The sequence below is a fragment of the Pleuronectes platessa genome, chromosome 13 (assembly GCF_947347685.1).
Source record: "Pleuronectes platessa chromosome 13, fPlePla1.1, whole genome shotgun sequence".
Lineage (NCBI taxonomy): Eukaryota > Metazoa > Chordata > Actinopteri > Pleuronectiformes > Pleuronectidae > Pleuronectes > Pleuronectes platessa.
This window is the reverse complement of record NC_070638.1, coordinates 1,425,369-1,443,392: the sequence shown is the minus strand read 5'-3', so window position 1 is coordinate 1,443,392 and position 18,024 is coordinate 1,425,369. Positions and strand designations below refer to the sequence as shown.

General features: G+C 49.1%; 2 protein-coding genes across 2 annotated transcripts in view; one reads left to right on the top strand and one right to left on the bottom strand.

Moving 5' to 3' along the window:
* The first annotated feature begins 935 nt into the window (after positions 1–935).
* On the top strand, positions 936–6,388 carry marchf11 (membrane-associated ring finger (C3HC4) 11). The gene is made up of 4 exons (XM_053438808.1): positions 936–1,298; positions 4,887–5,042; positions 5,532–5,724; positions 6,066–6,388. The coding sequence occupies exons 1-4, from the start codon at positions 936–938 to the stop codon at positions 6,386–6,388; spliced, it is 1,035 nt and encodes a 344-aa protein (XP_053294783.1).
* Positions 6,389–9,221: 2,833 nt separating this feature from the next.
* myo10 (myosin X) overlaps positions 9,222–18,024 on the bottom strand; it is a 65,483-nt gene continuing 56,680 nt past the window's right edge. Inside the window, exons 24-41 of the mRNA XM_053437484.1 lie at positions 17,916–17,955; positions 16,483–17,631; positions 16,058–16,178; positions 15,667–15,910; positions 15,405–15,500; positions 15,206–15,299; positions 14,954–15,009; positions 14,464–14,606; positions 14,038–14,229; positions 13,799–13,956; positions 13,586–13,709; positions 12,653–12,950; positions 12,341–12,548; positions 12,123–12,259; positions 11,926–12,046; positions 11,042–11,518; positions 10,728–10,919; positions 9,222–10,571 (exon numbers count right to left, since the gene is read on the bottom strand). Coding sequence (XP_053293459.1) covers positions 10,452–10,571; positions 10,728–10,919; positions 11,042–11,518; positions 11,926–12,046; positions 12,123–12,259; positions 12,341–12,548; positions 12,653–12,950; positions 13,586–13,709; positions 13,799–13,956; positions 14,038–14,229; positions 14,464–14,606; positions 14,954–15,009; positions 15,206–15,299; positions 15,405–15,500; positions 15,667–15,910; positions 16,058–16,178; positions 16,483–17,631; positions 17,916–17,955 — 3,970 coding nt within the window. The 3' untranslated portion in view covers positions 9,222–10,451. The remainder of the gene's footprint in view (positions 10,572–10,727; positions 10,920–11,041; positions 11,519–11,925; positions 12,047–12,122; positions 12,260–12,340; positions 12,549–12,652; positions 12,951–13,585; positions 13,710–13,798; positions 13,957–14,037; positions 14,230–14,463; positions 14,607–14,953; positions 15,010–15,205; positions 15,300–15,404; positions 15,501–15,666; positions 15,911–16,057; positions 16,179–16,482; positions 17,632–17,915; positions 17,956–18,024) is intronic.

The window sequence follows — 18,024 nt, the reverse complement described above, 5'->3', positions numbered from 1 at the left end:
AGAGGTGGTGCCTTCATGGGTCTGGACAGTTACCTCCTCCATCATATTAATGGGATGATGATGTGATTGATTGGTTCTGTCTCCTGGGACGTGTCCGTTCTGTTTCCTGAGCTGGACTCACCACAAGAGGGTTCTGGACAGAAAGACTCTCAGCAGCACAAGGACACATCAGTTTGTGTGAGTGTGTGTGTGTGTGTGTGTGTGTGTGTGTGTTTGTTTAATCCTTTATTGCTGCGATGATTCGATTGATCGTATTTTATGTCAATGTAAAACGTGAAATTACTGTGATAATACTGATAACTGATGGTTTTGGTCACTGTAGTTTTCACACCACTTCATCTGTAGCTGGTCCTCATCCAGATACAAGTGTGTTAGTGTACTTCTATATTTGTGAGGACCATTGTGAGCATAGACCTACAGAGTGAGGACACACTTCATCAATGGACTGTTAAGATTAGGTTAAGGTTCGGATGCTTCAAAATAAACTGAAATACAAAATACAATAAAAGTGGTATTTATTTATTTATTTTATCAAAGGCTCACTTAGATACAAGTGTGTGTTTGTGTGTATTGTGTACGTGTTTTTGTGTGTTGTGTTGTGTAGCTGTCAGCTTGGACCAAAGAGGCGGAGGCAGAGGGGGAGGAAGGGAAGAGGGAGACGGGAATCCGGTGCTTCAGGTCGGTTTGATTCCCGCTGCGATGCCTGGACGCTGCTGCTCGGAAACGCTCCCCGGGTCCCCGGAGCGGAGGAGGCGGGTTCAGCCGGCGGACGGGCCGCAGCACCGGCGGGGATCTGGCTGCTGATCCGCGGCTCGGCGTCCACGGAACGGAGGGGTCCGGGGTCCGGGATCAGGGATCTGGGATCTGGGATCTGCATCACGTCTCGCAGGGCTGGAGGACATCAATGCAATTTAATTCCGACACTTGAGTTGATGATGAGCACCGAGGAGGGAGAGGCGAGGGGGGGCTCCGCCATCACCCACTGCCACACCTGGGAGGAAGAAGCGAGCGCCCCACGAGGACGTCCGCATCCCGGGGACGAGGACCAGGCGCAGCCGGCAGAGGAGCGAGAGGAGCGGGACGAAGGGGAGGACCGTCAGGAGGACTGTCACGAGGACCGGGGCTGCGGGGACACGTTTGCGGGCGACCCGCAGGAATCGAACCGGGGGGACTTGTCCAGCGAGGATGGGGCGGTGGGGGGAGCAGCGTGCAAGACGCAGGCGATGCACTCGAGCTGCAGCAGTGACACGTGCATCCCGACCCCCAGCTGCCGCATCTGCTTCCAAGGAGCCGAGCAGGTGAGTGCTGCTCCGGCTCGTGGGCGGACAGGCGCACGGGTCAGACTCCCGTGGTGGGGAGTGGGGGGGCCACGGGCCGGGGGCCCGGTTCAGTTCAACTCAGTTCCAGAGCAGTTCCAGGTATGAGCAGGAGACTGAAACCTCTAGAACCAAACTCAATGTGGGCAACATATGCCTCGACCGGTTGGTGAGCAGCTGGAGCGAGAGAAGAGCTAGAGCGTGAGCTAGAGCAAGAGCAGGAGGAGAGCTAGAGCGAGAGCCAGAGGAGAGCTAGAGCGAGAGCAGGAGGAGAGCTAGAGCGAGAGCCAGAGGAGAGCAAGAGCTAGAGCAGGGGCAGGGGCCAGAGGAGAGCTAGAGCGAGAGCCAGAGGAGAGCTAGAGCAAGAGCTAGAGCAGGGGCAGGGGCCAGAGGAGAGCTAGAGCGAGAGCCAGAGGAGGACCCAGAGGAGAGCTAGAGCAGAATCCAGAGGGGAGCTAGAGCAAGAGGAGAGCAGGAGCAGGAGGAGAGCTAGAGCGAGAGCCAGAAGAGAGCTAAAGCAGGAGCCAGAGCAGGAGCCAGAGGAGAGCTAGAGCGAGAACACAAAGACAAACCAAGCCTGGAGCTTGACACATTCAGTTGGAACTTGTAATGTGAGTTTTCGGTCACTGTCACGTGTGTCTCAGAGTCCGATGTGAATTACATAAGGAGTTTTGTCCCAGGTGCTGCAGGTCCAGGTGTCCCGGGTTTCCGGTGGACGTCCTTTGTGTGGAGACAGAATCGTTACAGTCAGCTGTGACTTGAGCACTGGAGCAAGGCAGGACACAGTTGAGTCTAGAGGTTCTCTTTGGTTACTGCTCTCCACTTCACAGCTAGCGCTGAAAGAACTTGTCAAAGCAACATTTGTTGGTTCAAATATCTTTATGGAGGTTTGAACAGAAACTGGAAACTGTTCAATGTGTGTAGAACGTTCCTGAGTGAGGATTCACAGGGTCAGAGGTCAACATGCTCTGAAAGTGGGTTCTAACTCAGGACGGGTCCCGTCATGAAAGAAAAATCAAACCTCTCCCTTCGTACCATTCTTCTGTGAGCAGGTTTGATTCTGTTGACAGCGGCCATGTTTGACACCGCAGGTCAGAGCAGCTGCAGGTTTCTGTCCTGAGGCTTCACTCAGGGTCTGATCATCTGCTGAGAACCCAAAGTTCAATCTCTCTGTAAATTCTCCTCCTTCATTTCACTGCTTCCTGTTCAGTGTTGAGTTCAGGGGACCGTTGAAGTTTCCTGTTCATTATCTAAAGTCTTAGTTAACAAAGAGTAATTGTCTTTGTTTAGTGTGAAGAATGTAAAACTCAGACTTTGGAAAATGGTTCCAGCCCAAATCCAGATTAAAAAATCCATTTTCATTCAAGTCTGATACATGAGAGGAAGCCAGAGATAGAAGTTAGACCAGAGTTCCTCTAGAGGCTGAATATCAGAAACTGCTGTTGGATTAAATTGAGGACTTCTATTTGAACTTTCCCACTCGTTACTATATTTTTATTTGGAAATCCCAACTTTAAAAAATGCAGCTGAATACAAGAGGAAGCAGAAGTTCCCTTTAGAGGCTGCATCTTTTCTTAGTGCACATTAATTCCTGTGCACAGTCAAATCTACGTCTTGTGTCTTGGTCCGTTGTACAATACAAACCCAATGAATCAAACTGCTTCATATCCATCATATCCGAGCTGGATGAAAAAGGCTGAATCATAATCTATTTATAATAAACGTCACCCCCACGCGATGCGTCAGCCGAACTGTCTGCTCGTCTTCCTGGAGCTGGATGGACAGATGTGGACCAGCAGGGACAAATGGACACTCTGGCTCTGAAACCTGACACGCCGTTTGCCTGTTTGGTCCGTGACAGCGAGACGTGATGAGGGACGGTTCGTCCCCACCGGAGCTGGAGGGGAAGAGGAGTCAGGCCAGTAAACGCCTAAGTGAATATCCTGTCTTCTGAACGTGGGCTATATCCTATTAGCAGAGCTAATCTCATCGTCTGCCTCCGGGTCCAGACTAATATTTGATTTTGATACGAGGCCACGGGCTGGTCAAGCTCACCGGTTACTAAGAAAACTGCAAAACAGAAACTTGACACTTAAAATATTCCTGTGTGAGAAGACAGAGTGAGAATGAGATGTCATTTAACACAAAGGCCCGACCGGCATCAGAAGGTCCTTTGACCTTTACCCAAAAATCATAAAATAACTTGCTCATATATTGGGGAGCTGTTGATTCCTGGAAGTGGAGCGGTCAAAAACACCATGTCACTGGTTCTCTCTCCTCTTGTTCCCTGTCTCTCTGACATGCACATATCATACTTCTATTTACACCCTCAGTTGAAGCCTCGCTTGCCTTCTTGTAAATTCTAGAATTTAAAAATAAATGATAAAATCTTATGAAAAAAACACGTGATTATTCCCATATTCACGAATCACGATTGATCTGTTGATCTTAACCAGGTGCGTTCACAGACCCTCGGACACCATCGCGTGGCTACGTCAGCTAGCTGCTCTGCCTCCGGTGGATTGTAAGCTACAACTTGAATGGTGGAGCCTGCAGACTCTTGGCATGTTATGTTTTTTCTGTTTTATTACGTCTGAAGTCTAAGTCGTCGCTTACTTCTTTTGCATCGGATTCTGCTGCAACACTGTTCACACCTGAGCGTTTTGTGGACTCGTACCCCTCAGCCCCCCCCCCCCCCCCCCCTCCATCGGCACAGTGGTTAGTAGATAAGAAGTTTGTTTTTCTGTGAACTATCCCTTTAACCTCACTATTAAAACACGTAGAAAACTGTACTTGTACTAAAGAAGAAGTCTGATAGAGATGGAGCAGTAAAGACAGATGTAAAGATAGAGGTGTGGCCACTAGTGTGTGTGTGTGGGGTTATTGTATATCTAAGCGATCTAGTTGTATCATAATCCATGAATACGTGCACGTGTTGGTCCCTTCGAGGATCCAGACTCCAGGATGTTGTTTTTTATCAATCACATCCGCCGCGTCACTTTATTCAAGACGAAGCCTCCGAGGTCCTTTTAAACCCACAAGGTTTTCATGACATGATGAAGAACGAGCTTCCTGACCACTGACCTTAATACACTATTAATATGCCACTCACAGCTCAGCCGGCAGGTCAGAGCTGCAGTAATGGCTTCCCGAGGAAAAGACAGAAGCACAAATCTGTGTCTTCAATGATTAATGTCCTCCTGCTCATATCCGTGAGTGTAGCTCTGAGAGATTATCATTGATCTGAGCGATGCTGCTGAAGCTCTGTGGTGAACGAGTCGTGTGTCTTCCTGCTGGAAGAGAAGGAAGGTAAACACACACACACCTTCCTCAATGGAGGTAAGATGGAGACGCTTTGAATACTGAACAGGAAGTGTGTTTCCTTCTGTCACTGGTGCAACAGGAAGTGGACAGATTCATAGAAAGTCCAGCCGAGACATGAATATGAATCGAAGTGCCGTTCTAGTTATTCTGGTTTATTTTCCACTTGTGAATGTCTTAAAGTGCTTTTATCAAATCAATGTCTTCTCTCTATAGTGCAATGACCTCTGCCCTCTCTCTGACCTCCAGGGCGACTTGTTGAACCTGTGCCGGTGTGACGGCTCGGTCCGGTACACACACCAGCACTGCCTGCTGAAGTGGATCAGCGAGCGGGGGTGCTGGACCTGTGAGCTCTGCTGCTATCGCTTCCACATCATCGCCATCAACATGAAGAGGCCGTGGCAGGTAGAGCACTGCACCCAACAACTACCTCCAGAGGATCGATAAGGGACAATACAGGGTTCCAGACTTGGTCACATTTCTTCAAGGAGCCTTTAGGAGAAAACCTTGAAACCTGATTTCATCCTCTCTGCTTCAAATGACCTCAGTTCAGTCAGGACCACTTTCTCAAAAATGTTTTTGATTTGAATAATTGTGATAAGTTATATTTGGCGTTAATGCTCTGGTGTAGGACCAGGTGCATACATGGAAAGCCTGAGTTAGGGAGAGCACACCTCCAGCAGTATGAGCTGACGTGGGCTGGAGTAGAGATCTGCTGCTGGATTGTTGAGTTATATTAGTCTGGACCCGGAGGCAGAGCAATTAGATGTTGAGTTTTGTCTGAGGAGTCGACCACAGTCAGATATATGTTGTGTTCCTGTGACTCTGGATTCAAGCTTCACATGCGTTCACAGATAAAGAGATTTGTTCTCTCTCTGTCTTCTCTGCCTGCAGTGGCAGTCCATCACCATCACCCTGGTGGAGAAGGTGCAGATCATTGCCGTGTTCCTGGGTTCCCTCTTCCTGGTGGCCAGCATCTCCTGGCTGCTGTGGTCGGCTCTCAGCCCGGCGGCCGTGTGGCAGCGCCGGGACGTCCTCTTCCAGATCTGCTACGGCATGTACGGCTTCATGGACCTGGTCTGCGTGGGTGAGGATGGAATGAAACAAACACTACGATACAAACTCACAACCTGATTAATAGTCGGGCTGATGTTGGCTTCTTATCTTTTATTTTGAAGTGAAGTAAGTGTGGAGCCTCCAGGAGAGAGATGAGGATCTGACAAACGTTTGAAAAGGAGACGTGTGATGTTTGTTGTGTGTTTTAAATCACTTTGTATAAACTCTGTTGTGTTGGAAGGTGGAAGAAGAAAATAAAAGAAACCACCTGATGCTGAATATGACCTGCAGCCTGAAAGGGACCATTTATAATTTGCATAATATTTTCAACAGTTGATTTCTTCAACGTGTCCGTTTCTGTCGTTGTCATAGGCCTGATTGTCCATGAGGGGGCAGCGGTGTACAGCGTCTTCATGCGCTGGCGAGCCGTGAACCTCCACTGGGACGTCCAGAGTTACGACAAGGCAAAGGACATGGAGGAGATGAGCACGGGTCATTCCTCATTGGCCCCCAGGACGCTTTGGTTGCCCCTGGCCACCTTTGGGCCCGATGGCCCGTTACACTCCACCCAGCTGGGGCCACAGCCGTGGACCTGCCCCTGCTGGGCCCCGTTCTGCCCCGGCCTCGTGCCCCGAAACAACCTCAGCCAGGACGGTGACTCCGGAGAGGTCGTCATCCGAGTCACATCGGTGTGACGCCAACCAAACATCTGAGGGTTCCCACTGGGCCGTCACAATCTGAGCTTACTGGGATGTATTTTCCACTTTCTTTGTGTTACCACATGAAGTATTAAATCAGTTTGCTCTGGGGCCGGTCCTCCAAACCATCTCAACAGTTAAATGAACCCACACGTGTTTTGATCCTTGGTGAAAATAACACTCGTGGTTATTGCATGAAGCCGCACACAGGAGAGACGGTGGTGAAGGGGTTGAGGACCCGTCACTCTCAGCTGTCAATCAACCCGTTTATTATATCATCAAATAACTAATTAAGACCAAACGTGAACACTTAAAAATACATCAATGTGATGATCTTTGAGAAATGTGACTTTTTTTAGTTTGGTCCATGTGCCGTCTTCTAACATGGAGGACACGTGTTGCACTATAGCCACCAGGGGGCAGTCATGTCCCCCATCTCTGTTTACAGTCTCTGATCAGAAGCCAAACTGACATGAAATTCTCATATTCAGTTGGTTTACATTTAAATGTTAACTCTTGGTAGAAACCCAATGAAAACCTTCTGTCACAGGATTTTCCTTCAGGTGAATCATTCAGAAGAACCCAGTGTGTTTCCCATCCGACCTTTGACCCACGAGCCTTCAGGATTCAGTGAACGAGGCAGATCGAGCACAATAGAACTTATCTCTGGTGAATCTACAACAGTCTCTGCTGCTACACAGAATCGATCCTCAGATGAGTTGTGCCGGTGTTAAAGCTGCTGTTGAAATGTTTTGATGTGTCCCCCCTCTGTTGAGCTTCCAGGAGCCCTCTGCTGTTCTGGGATGTGTGATGGGTTATCGGGTTCGGGGATCGGTTCTTGATTTGGTTCTTGACTCGGTTCTTGGTGACGACTTGAATGTGACTTTAGCTGTCGGCTCTGTTTCTATTTCTGTTGAATGTAACATGGATGTAATGTATAAAGAATATTTGTATACACGGAGAGCAGTGTTGTTTGTCTGCATAATGTGAAGTCGACCTGATGGAACAAGTGTGAAAAAAAGAGAAAGTCTAACTGAATACAACTTTAAATCAAATATGCAACCATTTATTGTTAGAATCATCCTTTTAATACACAAAACAACTCATACAGATTTATTTTTATAAAAGATACCGGTATAAGATCCACTGGGTGTTGGAAACGTGGTCATCATTCAGGAAAAACATCAGAAGTATAAAATGTACAGCCATATGATTATATAATATATATAACACTATACCAAAAAAAAGTGGAAACCACACATAGAACATAAAGTAAGGTTCTCAATATACAGCAAGGCACCGTGGAATTAACCTGCACACGCGTCTTTGGATGGATCTGCCGCCCGCGGAGCTCCAGTGAGATGTTGAAGGAATGTTCCACTGCAAACTGTCCAAACTGCAAACTGTCCAATCTGCAAACTGTCCAAACTGCAAACTGTCCAAACTGCAAACTGTCCAATCTGCAAACTGTCCAAACTGCAAACTGTCCAATCTGCAAACTGTCCAATCTGCAAACTGTCCAAACTGCAAACTGTCCAATCTGCAAACTGTCCAATCTGCAAACTGTACAAACTGCAAAGTGTCCAATCTGCAAACTGTCCAATCTGCAAACTGTCCAAACTGTCAAATCTGCAAACTGTCCAAACTACAAACTGTCCAATCTGCAAACTGTCCTTCTGCAAACTGTCCAAACTGCAAACTGTCCAATCTGTCCAATCTGCAAACTGTCCAATCTGCAAACTGTCCAAACTACAAACTGTCCAAATGAGTCGTTCAGGGTCTCGTGTCCAGATGTTTTCAGACTGAGGAGGTTTAAAAGGCACAAGAACTGAAATCGAGGGGAATCGAGGATTCAAGCACGTTGGAGACTTTCGCTCCCGAACAGTTGAAGGTTTGACGTCAGCAATCAGGAATTTCTTTAGTATTTACAATCATGTTATTCTGAAATGACCCGGAACAAACATCTGTAATGAAATCCTCTGAATTTGGTGAATCTGAACTCTCACATCTGTCTCAGGCGTCTGTAGTTTAAAGGGATCTTTGTGTTGTTGCAGTTCCTACTTAATGCCAGCAGAGGCTGACAAAGATCAGATATCTATCCGACGCAATGGTCCTTTTAATTTGGACTAAACTTAATTCCTGTTTTGAGGAAGTTTGGAAACTTGGTTGATATTCACCAACAGAATTACCAGATAAATATGTGTTTTTTTATGCAGGTGAGGATCTCCTTCTCATTAACAGTGGAGGACCACCTTGTACAATTTGTTCATCTGGACATTGACACATTTAGAGTTTTGAATTCCCCGATCCGATGACCTGCAGGTGTTGGAGTTCTTTGTGTTTTAGCTGATGCTGCAGTCTGCCTCACTCTGCCTCTTGACTCTGTTAAAGTTTCTTGAAAGAATAAAGAGGATTTAAAATCTAACTTGAGAGATTTGCGTGGATGGACAGATTTTGCAGTGAACAGGTTCATTGGTAGTTGCAGGAAATGTGGCAGCACCTCCACCAGACTCGATATGACCAAATCTGATTGGTGTTCATCCTGCTTTATTCTAAACAAGCACTTGTGTGACCTTCGTATCTCAACTTAAATCCATCACGACAGCCGACCTCAAAGTGGAAATGTTTTGAGCTGCAAATTATTTACAATGAACAGATTCTGGAGACAATGAGAAAAATATAGACGTCCAGTCCCAGAGTTTGTCAAAGCAGAGGAAACGGTGTGAAGGCTCTCTGCTTTAGTTTTTTCACATTCGGACAGCCTGTCGACACACCTGTTTCTCTCACACACACACAGACACACATACACACACAGACACAGACACACAACCCCCCCCCCCCCCCCCCAACACAGTCATGTTAGCATCATGAAGAAAGAACCTTTTTGCAAAACGGGACACGACCACATTGAGCTGACAACATGAGAACTGATGAGCCAACAACGTCCTGTTAAATGAAATCAGATTTTCTTTGGTGTTGGAAAAGTGGAATTTCTTGTATATTTACATTTGAGTTAACTTATCTTACACCAACGGATATTTTCACCTCTATTCAAGAGGGTGGTCTTTAAGTGTGAGAGCAGGACTCATTGATTTCACGTGGAGATTTAGTAAAACTTTACTCACAAGCCTGCACTCACACAAAGCCCCTGCTTGTGCTCAATCTGTGCGCTTGCACTCAGATTGCCTGTGCTCCAGCTTCTTGTCATGCCGCCTCTGTGTGCTCCTTAGATGTCTTCACTGATTTCTCCTCCGCTCTCGGATTTATTAGTGAAACAAGTCTGTCAAACAGGAGAACCAGCAGAATGCCAGGGGGGGGGCGATGAGGAAGGAAACTGCCCCGCCCTTGTTGTGGGTGCTTTAGCTTGTCTTGCGATGGGAGGACCGTGTAATGATAAAGCTGTGGAGGGCGGGAGCAGCGCATGAAATCCAAGACCAGATGTTTCAGGAAGAGCTGAAGCTGGAGAGCAGGAGATCTGTCCAACAGCAAAGTATCTGGGTGCAAATACACAGTTTGAGCACAAGCAGAGCTATTTGAGTGCAAGCTTTAGAAAATCTCAACGTGAAATCGGTGAGTCCTGCTCTCAAACTGAAACACTTTCAGAGCTGTAGGTTTACACATGATTCGAATAGTTTCTGGTTTTGATTCCAGTTGAAGTTCTGCATGTTGACTGCTTCTTGTGCTGTGAGCGTTTTGCCTGCACTTGATAATCTGTGTTTTCCAGTTGTTTCTTGCAGGTCAGTTTTCACTTGTGGGCAAATCGGGGAAATTCTCCGAAAAAGCTTTGGTCGTTTGTTCCTTCCATTTTGAAATGATTTGGAACCAGCATGCAGTTACAGTTCTGATCTGTGGTTTGTGCCGATGTGGTGTTTTGGAGTGTGACCAGTCACAACAATCATTTGAGCGAGTTAACATTAAGAGCATTGGGGTTTGTCTCCAGCATTCACAGAGTCAAATGTAGAAGCTGCTCTTTCCCCGGCACCGAGGACGGGCGTCCACACTCGGCCCATCGGCGGCGCTCCGGCACACAACCACAAGGTCAAGACTGAAAGGGCGGCCTTCACCAGGCGCTGCACTGGCTGCCGTGGCTGCCGTGGCTGCTGACGGACTGACAGTTGCTGTAGCGCTTCTTGACGATCATGCTGATGTAGGCCTTCATCAACTTGGCAATGTCCATGACCTGCAGAGGTGAGGAGGAGCAACGTTAATGAAGAATAACGGCTGGTCTCTCATTTCATGATCTGAATGCATTTGGACGACTGAAAATGTATCTGCCGGTTTTGATGTTATTCTTTTAACAACAGCTCTGAAGGAGGATTTGCTTTGATGTACGAACCATTGGGGTTTCGAAGACCAGCTCTCGGCCCTCCACGGCGATCCTGTATGAGTTGGCCAGCGGGGCGCCGAAGGACAGAATCTGTTCATATGGGAAAACCTCCAGAGGCCAGGGCTCCCCTCGCTTGTACACCGATATGGCCTCTCGGCTCACGCCCAACCAGAGGTCGCAGGGGAACGATCCGTCCCGGCACTGAAACCACATGAAGAACACTGAGGTCCGGCTGCTGAGGACGACTGACCAAAAGGAGACTGACACGGCTTTGGACTCCTGCGATGGTTTATAAAAAGTCCCATGGAACTATTTCTACTCACCTCGACGTTGAACAGCGTGGATCCGTATCCCTGCCACTCCTTCACCAGCGACATGTATTTCACCATGGCCTGCTCCTGGTTCATCCCCTGCAGCTTCTTCCACTTGTCCATCACGCTGGTTCTCACCGCCGCCGCCTCCTCCCTCATCCAGGCCTCCAGGCTGTTCTCCTCCTCCAGCTTCTGCCGACTCATCGAGCCGCTCCTGAAGCTCCGCCTCAGTGTTCCTTCCAGGAAGCTCGAGCGTTTCCTCTCCGCTGTGCCCGAGCGGTCGGCCACGGAGCCGGTGCCTGGGGCGAAAGTTTTGACAGAGTTCTGCACCCGGGCCCGTAATCGCGCCATGGGGAACACCTGGGACATCTCCGGGACGTTGGCCTGGGAGCTGTGATCGGCCAGGAGGTACTGAAGTCTCAGGGCAGCCAGGAACTGCAGAGTCTCCTCAGGGGCCGGATACCGACCACGGATGACGGCTTCATGGGCCTGGAGACAGCAGACACAGAGAGTCTTAACACAGCTACTTTCAATAGAGGCTTTAGTTTCACAAGGGCCACAAGGTTGTATTATCACAAAACAGCCTGATGGGGTTAAATGGGTTCTACAGGTTCCCTGCCTAAGAAACACACCTGCTGAGTCTGAAGTGGACAGGTTGAGCTCTGTTTCTCGATTTGTTATCAAAATAAAACAGTTTAAACCCAATTATGGAAAACTGTATCAAAATAGATTTTAGATTTATTAGATTCTTTTTTAATTCACCGTCAGATGACAGACAATAGTCTAAATTCTGAGAAATAATCATTGGATGAAACCCTTTTTTCCCCTGTCAGGGTAAAACTAAGCTTTGGCTCAGTCGGCTCTGCACAGCTGGGAAGTGACCGGCTTCGTCTCACCTGTTCAAACATGAAGGCGAACTCCACGCTGTCTCTGGGAACATTGTCTGAGTCCAAGAAGCAGTAGAGCTTGAAGTAGAACTTCCAGCCGGTGTTGTGTTCGTCTGGAATCGCTGATCGCCTGGAGGCCAGAGAGCGAGTTAATAACACACAAAGCTCAAAGGAACAAACTCAGACAAACACACTCGCACACTTACTTTTCAAACTTGGCGAGGACGTCGGCCACCACTGAGCGGCTCTCGATGGCTTTCTCAATGGTGTCGTTGTGTTCGAACAGAGCAAACATGTTCCTGCTGTCCTCCATGGCCAGGCCGCGGATCAGCTTCTCCACCACCTGACGCACACACACAGCAGGATCTTAATTCTCTGTTGATTCCAGCTTCACCACAATGCACCATGTGCCAGTGTCACCCACCTCTCCGGCCGTGGTGTGTGAGTTGATGGTGATCTTGCAGGAGCCTCCTCCGTGGCAGTGAACGGTGGTGCTCATGTCCTGCCGGGCCACGATGGAGCGGATCTCCTCCTGCGACGGGACGTTCTCCCTGGATCGAGTCCTTCTCAAGCAGTCCAGGGCGAAGGCGGCGTACCGATCCATCTCCGAGCCGGGGAGGAGCTCTCGAGTCCTGGGGAGAGGGAGATGTTTAGCATGTCGGTGCCAAAGATTCAGACATTTACAAAGAGAATTGGAGATGAATCATTCTTCATCCATCTGTGCACAAGCTAGTACCTCTTCAGGTGGAACTTGAGGTATCTGAGGATGCTCCTGGTCGGGATGAAGGTGCAGGACATGCAGGCCAGGATCTTCCAGGTGCAGAGGTTCCCGGTGCTTCCCGGCTGTGGCGCTCGTGTCGTCTGCTTGACCAGCTGACAGTAGAGCTCGTCCCGCAGCTGCTTGAGCTCCTGGCCCGTCTGCAGGATGCCCTGGATGATGGGCACGGGGTCGGCCACGCCCTCCAAGTGCTGCAGAGAGCTGAACACCTTGAGGGCTTCGTCCTGGAGCGTCGTGTAGCTTCTGTGTCGTTGAGCTGAACGGGGGATGAAGGGAAGAGGTCAGTGAGGGTCTCTGGATTGTGAACCTGTAGCTCCATGAATGTAAGTGTGAGGTTAATGTCCACATGTGCCACTTTTCACCTGAACCCTGTGTAGCTTCAGGCAGTGTCACCAAACTCCCTTTAAAAACGCTCCTTTCAAGTGGGATCAAAGTGTTTGTACACTGAGAACTGTCTCAACTACTACTTGTTGATCATATTATCTAATAAACTCTCTATTAAAATGAATACACCACATTTGAACATGTGTTGATCTTGACTGATCAGTAGCCAGCATTGCTTCTTGACATTAATCGTACATGTCACCTCTTCTTCATAATTCTGTGCTTTTCAGTTCTGAATCGGAATCTTTATAGTCAGATGGATTTTATTTAAGAAAATGTTGGAAGAGGATGGACTTGGGATTCATTATCACACGGTCGTGGCCATTTTATGTATCATAGTAAGTGGATAAAACCGGTTCTTTCTTAATATATCTAGTTTAGGGGGAAAATGCAATAATCCTCTCTGTTGGAGTCTTCATGAGGTGAAGGACACAAGTATTCACTGATATTTGACTGATCCAGGAAGCCGGTTCCTCTTCTACGACTCTTCTCTGTAACTGGACTCACCGGTGACGTGGATGTCTCCGTAGGGCAGCGGTAGCAGAGGCGAGTGCAGCGGGTGGTGGCTGTAGCGAAGGATGGGGTTCCTCTTGTAGATCTGCTCCACCACCTCCGAGTTCAGACAGTTCTCCTGCAGAGAGCAGAGCAGGATGACACATCAGCTGACTGTCACACGGTGAACGGCAGTTTGCACGGCCCTGCTGCCGACGAGCTTCCTACCTTGATGTCCTGGATGAGCTGCTGCGTGGGCGTGTCGATGGGAGCTTTGGCGTCGATGACGTTCTGGATGGCGTTGGCCCAGCGCGTGGCCTCGTTCAGCAGCTTGCAGTAGAGACGGTACGAGTGTTTGCGACCGTACACGATCACGCTCCAGTAGCCTGAGGGCGAGCGAGGAGAGGGAGGATGAAACAACACATCGGACCCGACCTGATTCTGCCTGCGACTCGTCCCTTCCTTACCGGTCTCTTTGAAGACCTTCTCGTCCGGCTGAGCCACGGAGCAGAGGCTGTTCAGCACCAGTGTTCCCAGCTTCAGGGCGTTGCGCTCCGAGCTCTTATAGTAGTCCAGGGAATTGTGGGTAAGCAGGAACCAGCGCTTCTTCAGTTTCAGTGACGCTTTGGTACTGTTCTTCATCTCTTTGTGCAACCAGCCTGGAGAGAGAGAAGGAGTAACATGAGGATGCTTCTTTCTCTCATCTCTATCAGACAACGTGTGCAGTCACAAAGCGACTGGGCAGCAGGAACCAGAGGTTTCACACTGAATCTTTGATTTGGGATTTATATCCACATTTTGCAAGTTGAACAAAATGAAGAAATACACATTTAAAAGCAAAAAACTGTCATTGAGGGGTAGACTCCAGCCACTTAAAGTGATTCCCCCATCACCTCGGATGATGAACTCCTGGCCGTCCACTCGGGTGTCTCCCTTGGAGCGCTGCAGCAGTGTGATCCAGTGGTGCATCTCCTCGGGCGTGTCGGCGTTGCAGTGCAGCACGCGGTTGGCTGTGATCATGACGAAGGAGTTTGACCTGAGGAGAAACGATGGTGAGAATAAGACCAGAGGCTCTGAAATCTCAGTCACCTGGTTGACGTTCGAGGGAAGATCCCAAAGAAGAAGAGACTCAGACTAAATATTTGTGGTAGAGTCTCTAACCATCGTCAGACATGAACAGGAGATTCTCCACTCGTGAATTTCTTGTCCATTTTGACCACAAAACTAAAAGTGGACATATCATAATGGCCGCAGCAAACGGTGACACCACAGAAGAAGACGTGGACGATCTGAGTGAGGAGCGCTGACTTCTATCGGACTGACACTTTTCAAATGACGCAAGGAAAACTTGAAGACACACGATGATTTGATTTCGGTCCTCACCTCTCTGGATTATCTGACGCACAAACGGAATCGATCATCCCCACATCCAATGTCCCCTGAAGAGACAGAGATGGAGACAGAGAGAGAGAGAGAGAGAGAGAGAGAGAGAGAGAGAGAGAGGTTCAGAAACAGTGTTGGTCAGTGATGGTTTGAATGGTTTTTGAGTTTGAATGTTTGCTGTCATCTATAAAATGTGCTTATTTTATTTGAACTATTTGATCTCTACATGAAACAAGGTGGGCCGGTGCTCACCACAGCATTCTGGGGGTTGGCCTGCTCGTCGTGCATCTCTTTGATCTCCTGCTCGGTGGCGCCGTGGACCTGACTCAGCACGCTGAACCACTGGCTGCAACCAATGAGAATTCACTGAATCACTCTGCTACTGACACATCTTATTCAATCCTTTTAAACCGGGCTTTTGTTCGGGAGGAACAACATTCACCCGACCTACCTGGCGTCCTCGGCAGACTCTGCGATCAGGTGGTAGGTCCTGTCCGGCATCACGATGTCGATTCCATTCTCCTTACCGGTGTTATCGATGATTTCTCTGCACGTCACAGAAAACACTCATGACCACAGTGTCTTCTCTGAGTATTGAGTATTGGTCTGGAAGGTGTTCAGCACTGCTAATTATTAATAACACTACTAATAAATAACTAAATCAGAAGATATGACACCATCCATTGTGGAATGTGACTTTGAGGACATCTTACTTGGCGTTGTGCATGTCCATCACGCCCTTCATCTTGTCCTCGCCGTCGTTCTCGAAGTACATGAGTTTGCTCTGCCGCAGCACGAACCAGCGGCGTTTCCAGTTCCGGCGGGACAGCGTGGACGAGCCTCCTCCCTTCTTGTGCAGCCAGCCCTGCTTCAGAGCCTCCTGCTTGGCCCGGAACCACAGGAAGGTCTCGTCCTTCAGAACGCACCAGCGCCGCTTCCACGTGTTCATCAGACCGCCTGCCAGAGGAAAACAGCAGAATGTAACCAATACCACAAAAAAGAATGTTCTAAGAATATCTTAAATATGAGGGCGTGTCCATGTAAAAGAGTGAAATCCTCTCTTCTCGGCGCCATTTTAAGACGTGTGAGTAGTGAGGGAGTTACCCTTGATGAAGAGGAAGCTGTGGAAGTACGGGAGCGTGACGCAGCTGTAGACCGAGTCCCGGCGGTACGAGAGCTCATCGTCTGTGTCGAACCTGTCGAAGTCGTCCTCGCTGTCCTCGAACTGGAAGGAATCGGAACAAATACAGTGTTACCGAACGAGTTCGCTGTACTGCAGTGGATTAGCTTCGTTTTCAGTTTGATTCCAATGGGTTTGAAACATTCTGACTGATTTGAGCTTTTCAAATACTTAAGGATGAGTATATATTCCATCTAAGAAACTCTCTGAATAGTCCTCTACGTAGAGCAGCCTCATGACGTCTGAGCTGTCAGGGACACAACCTCAGACACGCAGGACGGTGTCTCAGCTGCCCGTTGGTCAATCTGAGTTCCTTCTGCAGCTTACACAACACATCGAGGATACTCACTGATGACTGAGCTCCCTCCGAGCTGAAGCGGTAAGCCCCCGAGCTGTTGTAGGTGCCAACCGAGCCGCGGTAGTCCAGAGACCACTGCCCGCTGCAAGGGTTGGAGAACGCCACGCTGCCACTTGACACGATGGCGCCCTCGTCGTAGTCATCCTGGTCGTAGTCTGAATCCTCGTTTGGCGTAATGAGCTCCACCAGGTCATCAGACTGAGCCTCGGATGAAGCCGATGCACTGTGGCAGGCTGGCGGCACAGGCGGTAAAGGCAGCGGCGGGTGAAGAACAGTGGTTGGAGGCAGTGGTGGGATAACGCCGTCATTGGCATACGGGTCTTCTTCAGAAGAGTCATCGCTTGTTCGGATCCCACTGGTCCGTTGGCCGTCTGAGTGGCCGTGCTCACTCGGGTTCGGAGAGTCTTTAAAGGCCTCGTCATCAGCCTCAAATCCTTCGTCGACCTCCTCCTCCTCACCGCCTCTCCTCCGTCCACTGTCCCTCTCCTTCTCGTCCTCCTCGCTGACTCCCAAGGAGCTCTCAATGTTCCTCACACACTCGTCGATCTCATCAAAGTTCAGCGAGTCTAAGAACTGCTGCGCCGCCTTGCAGGCTTCGTCCTCCAGCCGCTTGAGCTCCTGGTCGCGGAGCAGCTGCAGGCGGTTCAGAGAGGCCTCCGTCAGGGAGAGCTCCTGGCGCTCCTTCTGCCTCTGCAGTGCCTGGATCTCCCGCTCCAGTCGTAGGATCTCCTCCACCTTAGTTGCTTCATGGGGACGAATTGCCCCCTCACAGGTCTCGGCTGACTCCAGCTCCTCTAGAGCGTCTGGTGATATTCCTGCAGCCATGGCTGGCGGCAACTGAGCCGAAACCAGAGAGGCCAACTCCTCAGCACGATGCAGGTCCTCCAGCCTACTGGTCTCCTCCAGCCTACTGGTCTCCTCCAGCCTACTTGTCTCCTCCAGCCTACTGGTCTCCTCCAGCCTTCTGGTCTCCTCCAGCCTACTGGTCTCCTCCAGCCTACTGGTCTCCTCCAGCCTTCTGGTCTCCTCCAGCCTACTGGTCTCCTCCAGCCTTCTGGTCTCCTCCAGCCTTCTGGTCTCCTCCAGCTTTCTGGTCTCCTCCAGCTTTCTGGTCTCCTCCAGCTTCCTGGTCTCCTCAGCCTGAGGACAGAAAAGAAAGTGGTGTTCCAAACACTGACGGTGCTCATGGTACAAAAAGACTGTTTCTCAAATCTTTACAAAAACTCAAAATCTGCTGATTTCGTAAAAATGGAAGAATTTCATGCCTCATTTTTTATTACTTTCCTTCTGAAATATTTTTCTTTTCAAGACTAATTTCTACAAAATGGAGAAAACTTCTCCAGCCACATTTAGATAAAGCTTAGATTTGGGTCGACCACTCTTTTTCACTTTGATGAATTTCTTGATAACTGGTTTCCTCGTACCTCTCTGGCGAGTGTCTCAGCCTCCAGCCTCAGTCTCTCCCTGCAGACAAACAGTGAGACGTTAGCCAACATTATATATTTTTAAACTGATTAATGTCAGACAGGAAAT

Excerpts from the sequence above, each read along its gene's own strand:
- marchf11 (XM_053438808.1), top strand. The coding sequence starts at position 936 with ATGAGCACCGAGGAGGGAGAGGCGAGGGGGGGCTCCGCCATCACCCAC. Across the intron at positions 5,043-5,531 it reads ACATGAAGAGGCCGTGGCAG|TGGCAGTCCATCACCATCAC; the intron begins GTAGAGCACTGC and ends CTCTGCCTGCAG. Across the intron at positions 5,725-6,065 it reads CATGGACCTGGTCTGCGTGG|GCCTGATTGTCCATGAGGGG; the intron begins GTGAGGATGGAA and ends TCGTTGTCATAG.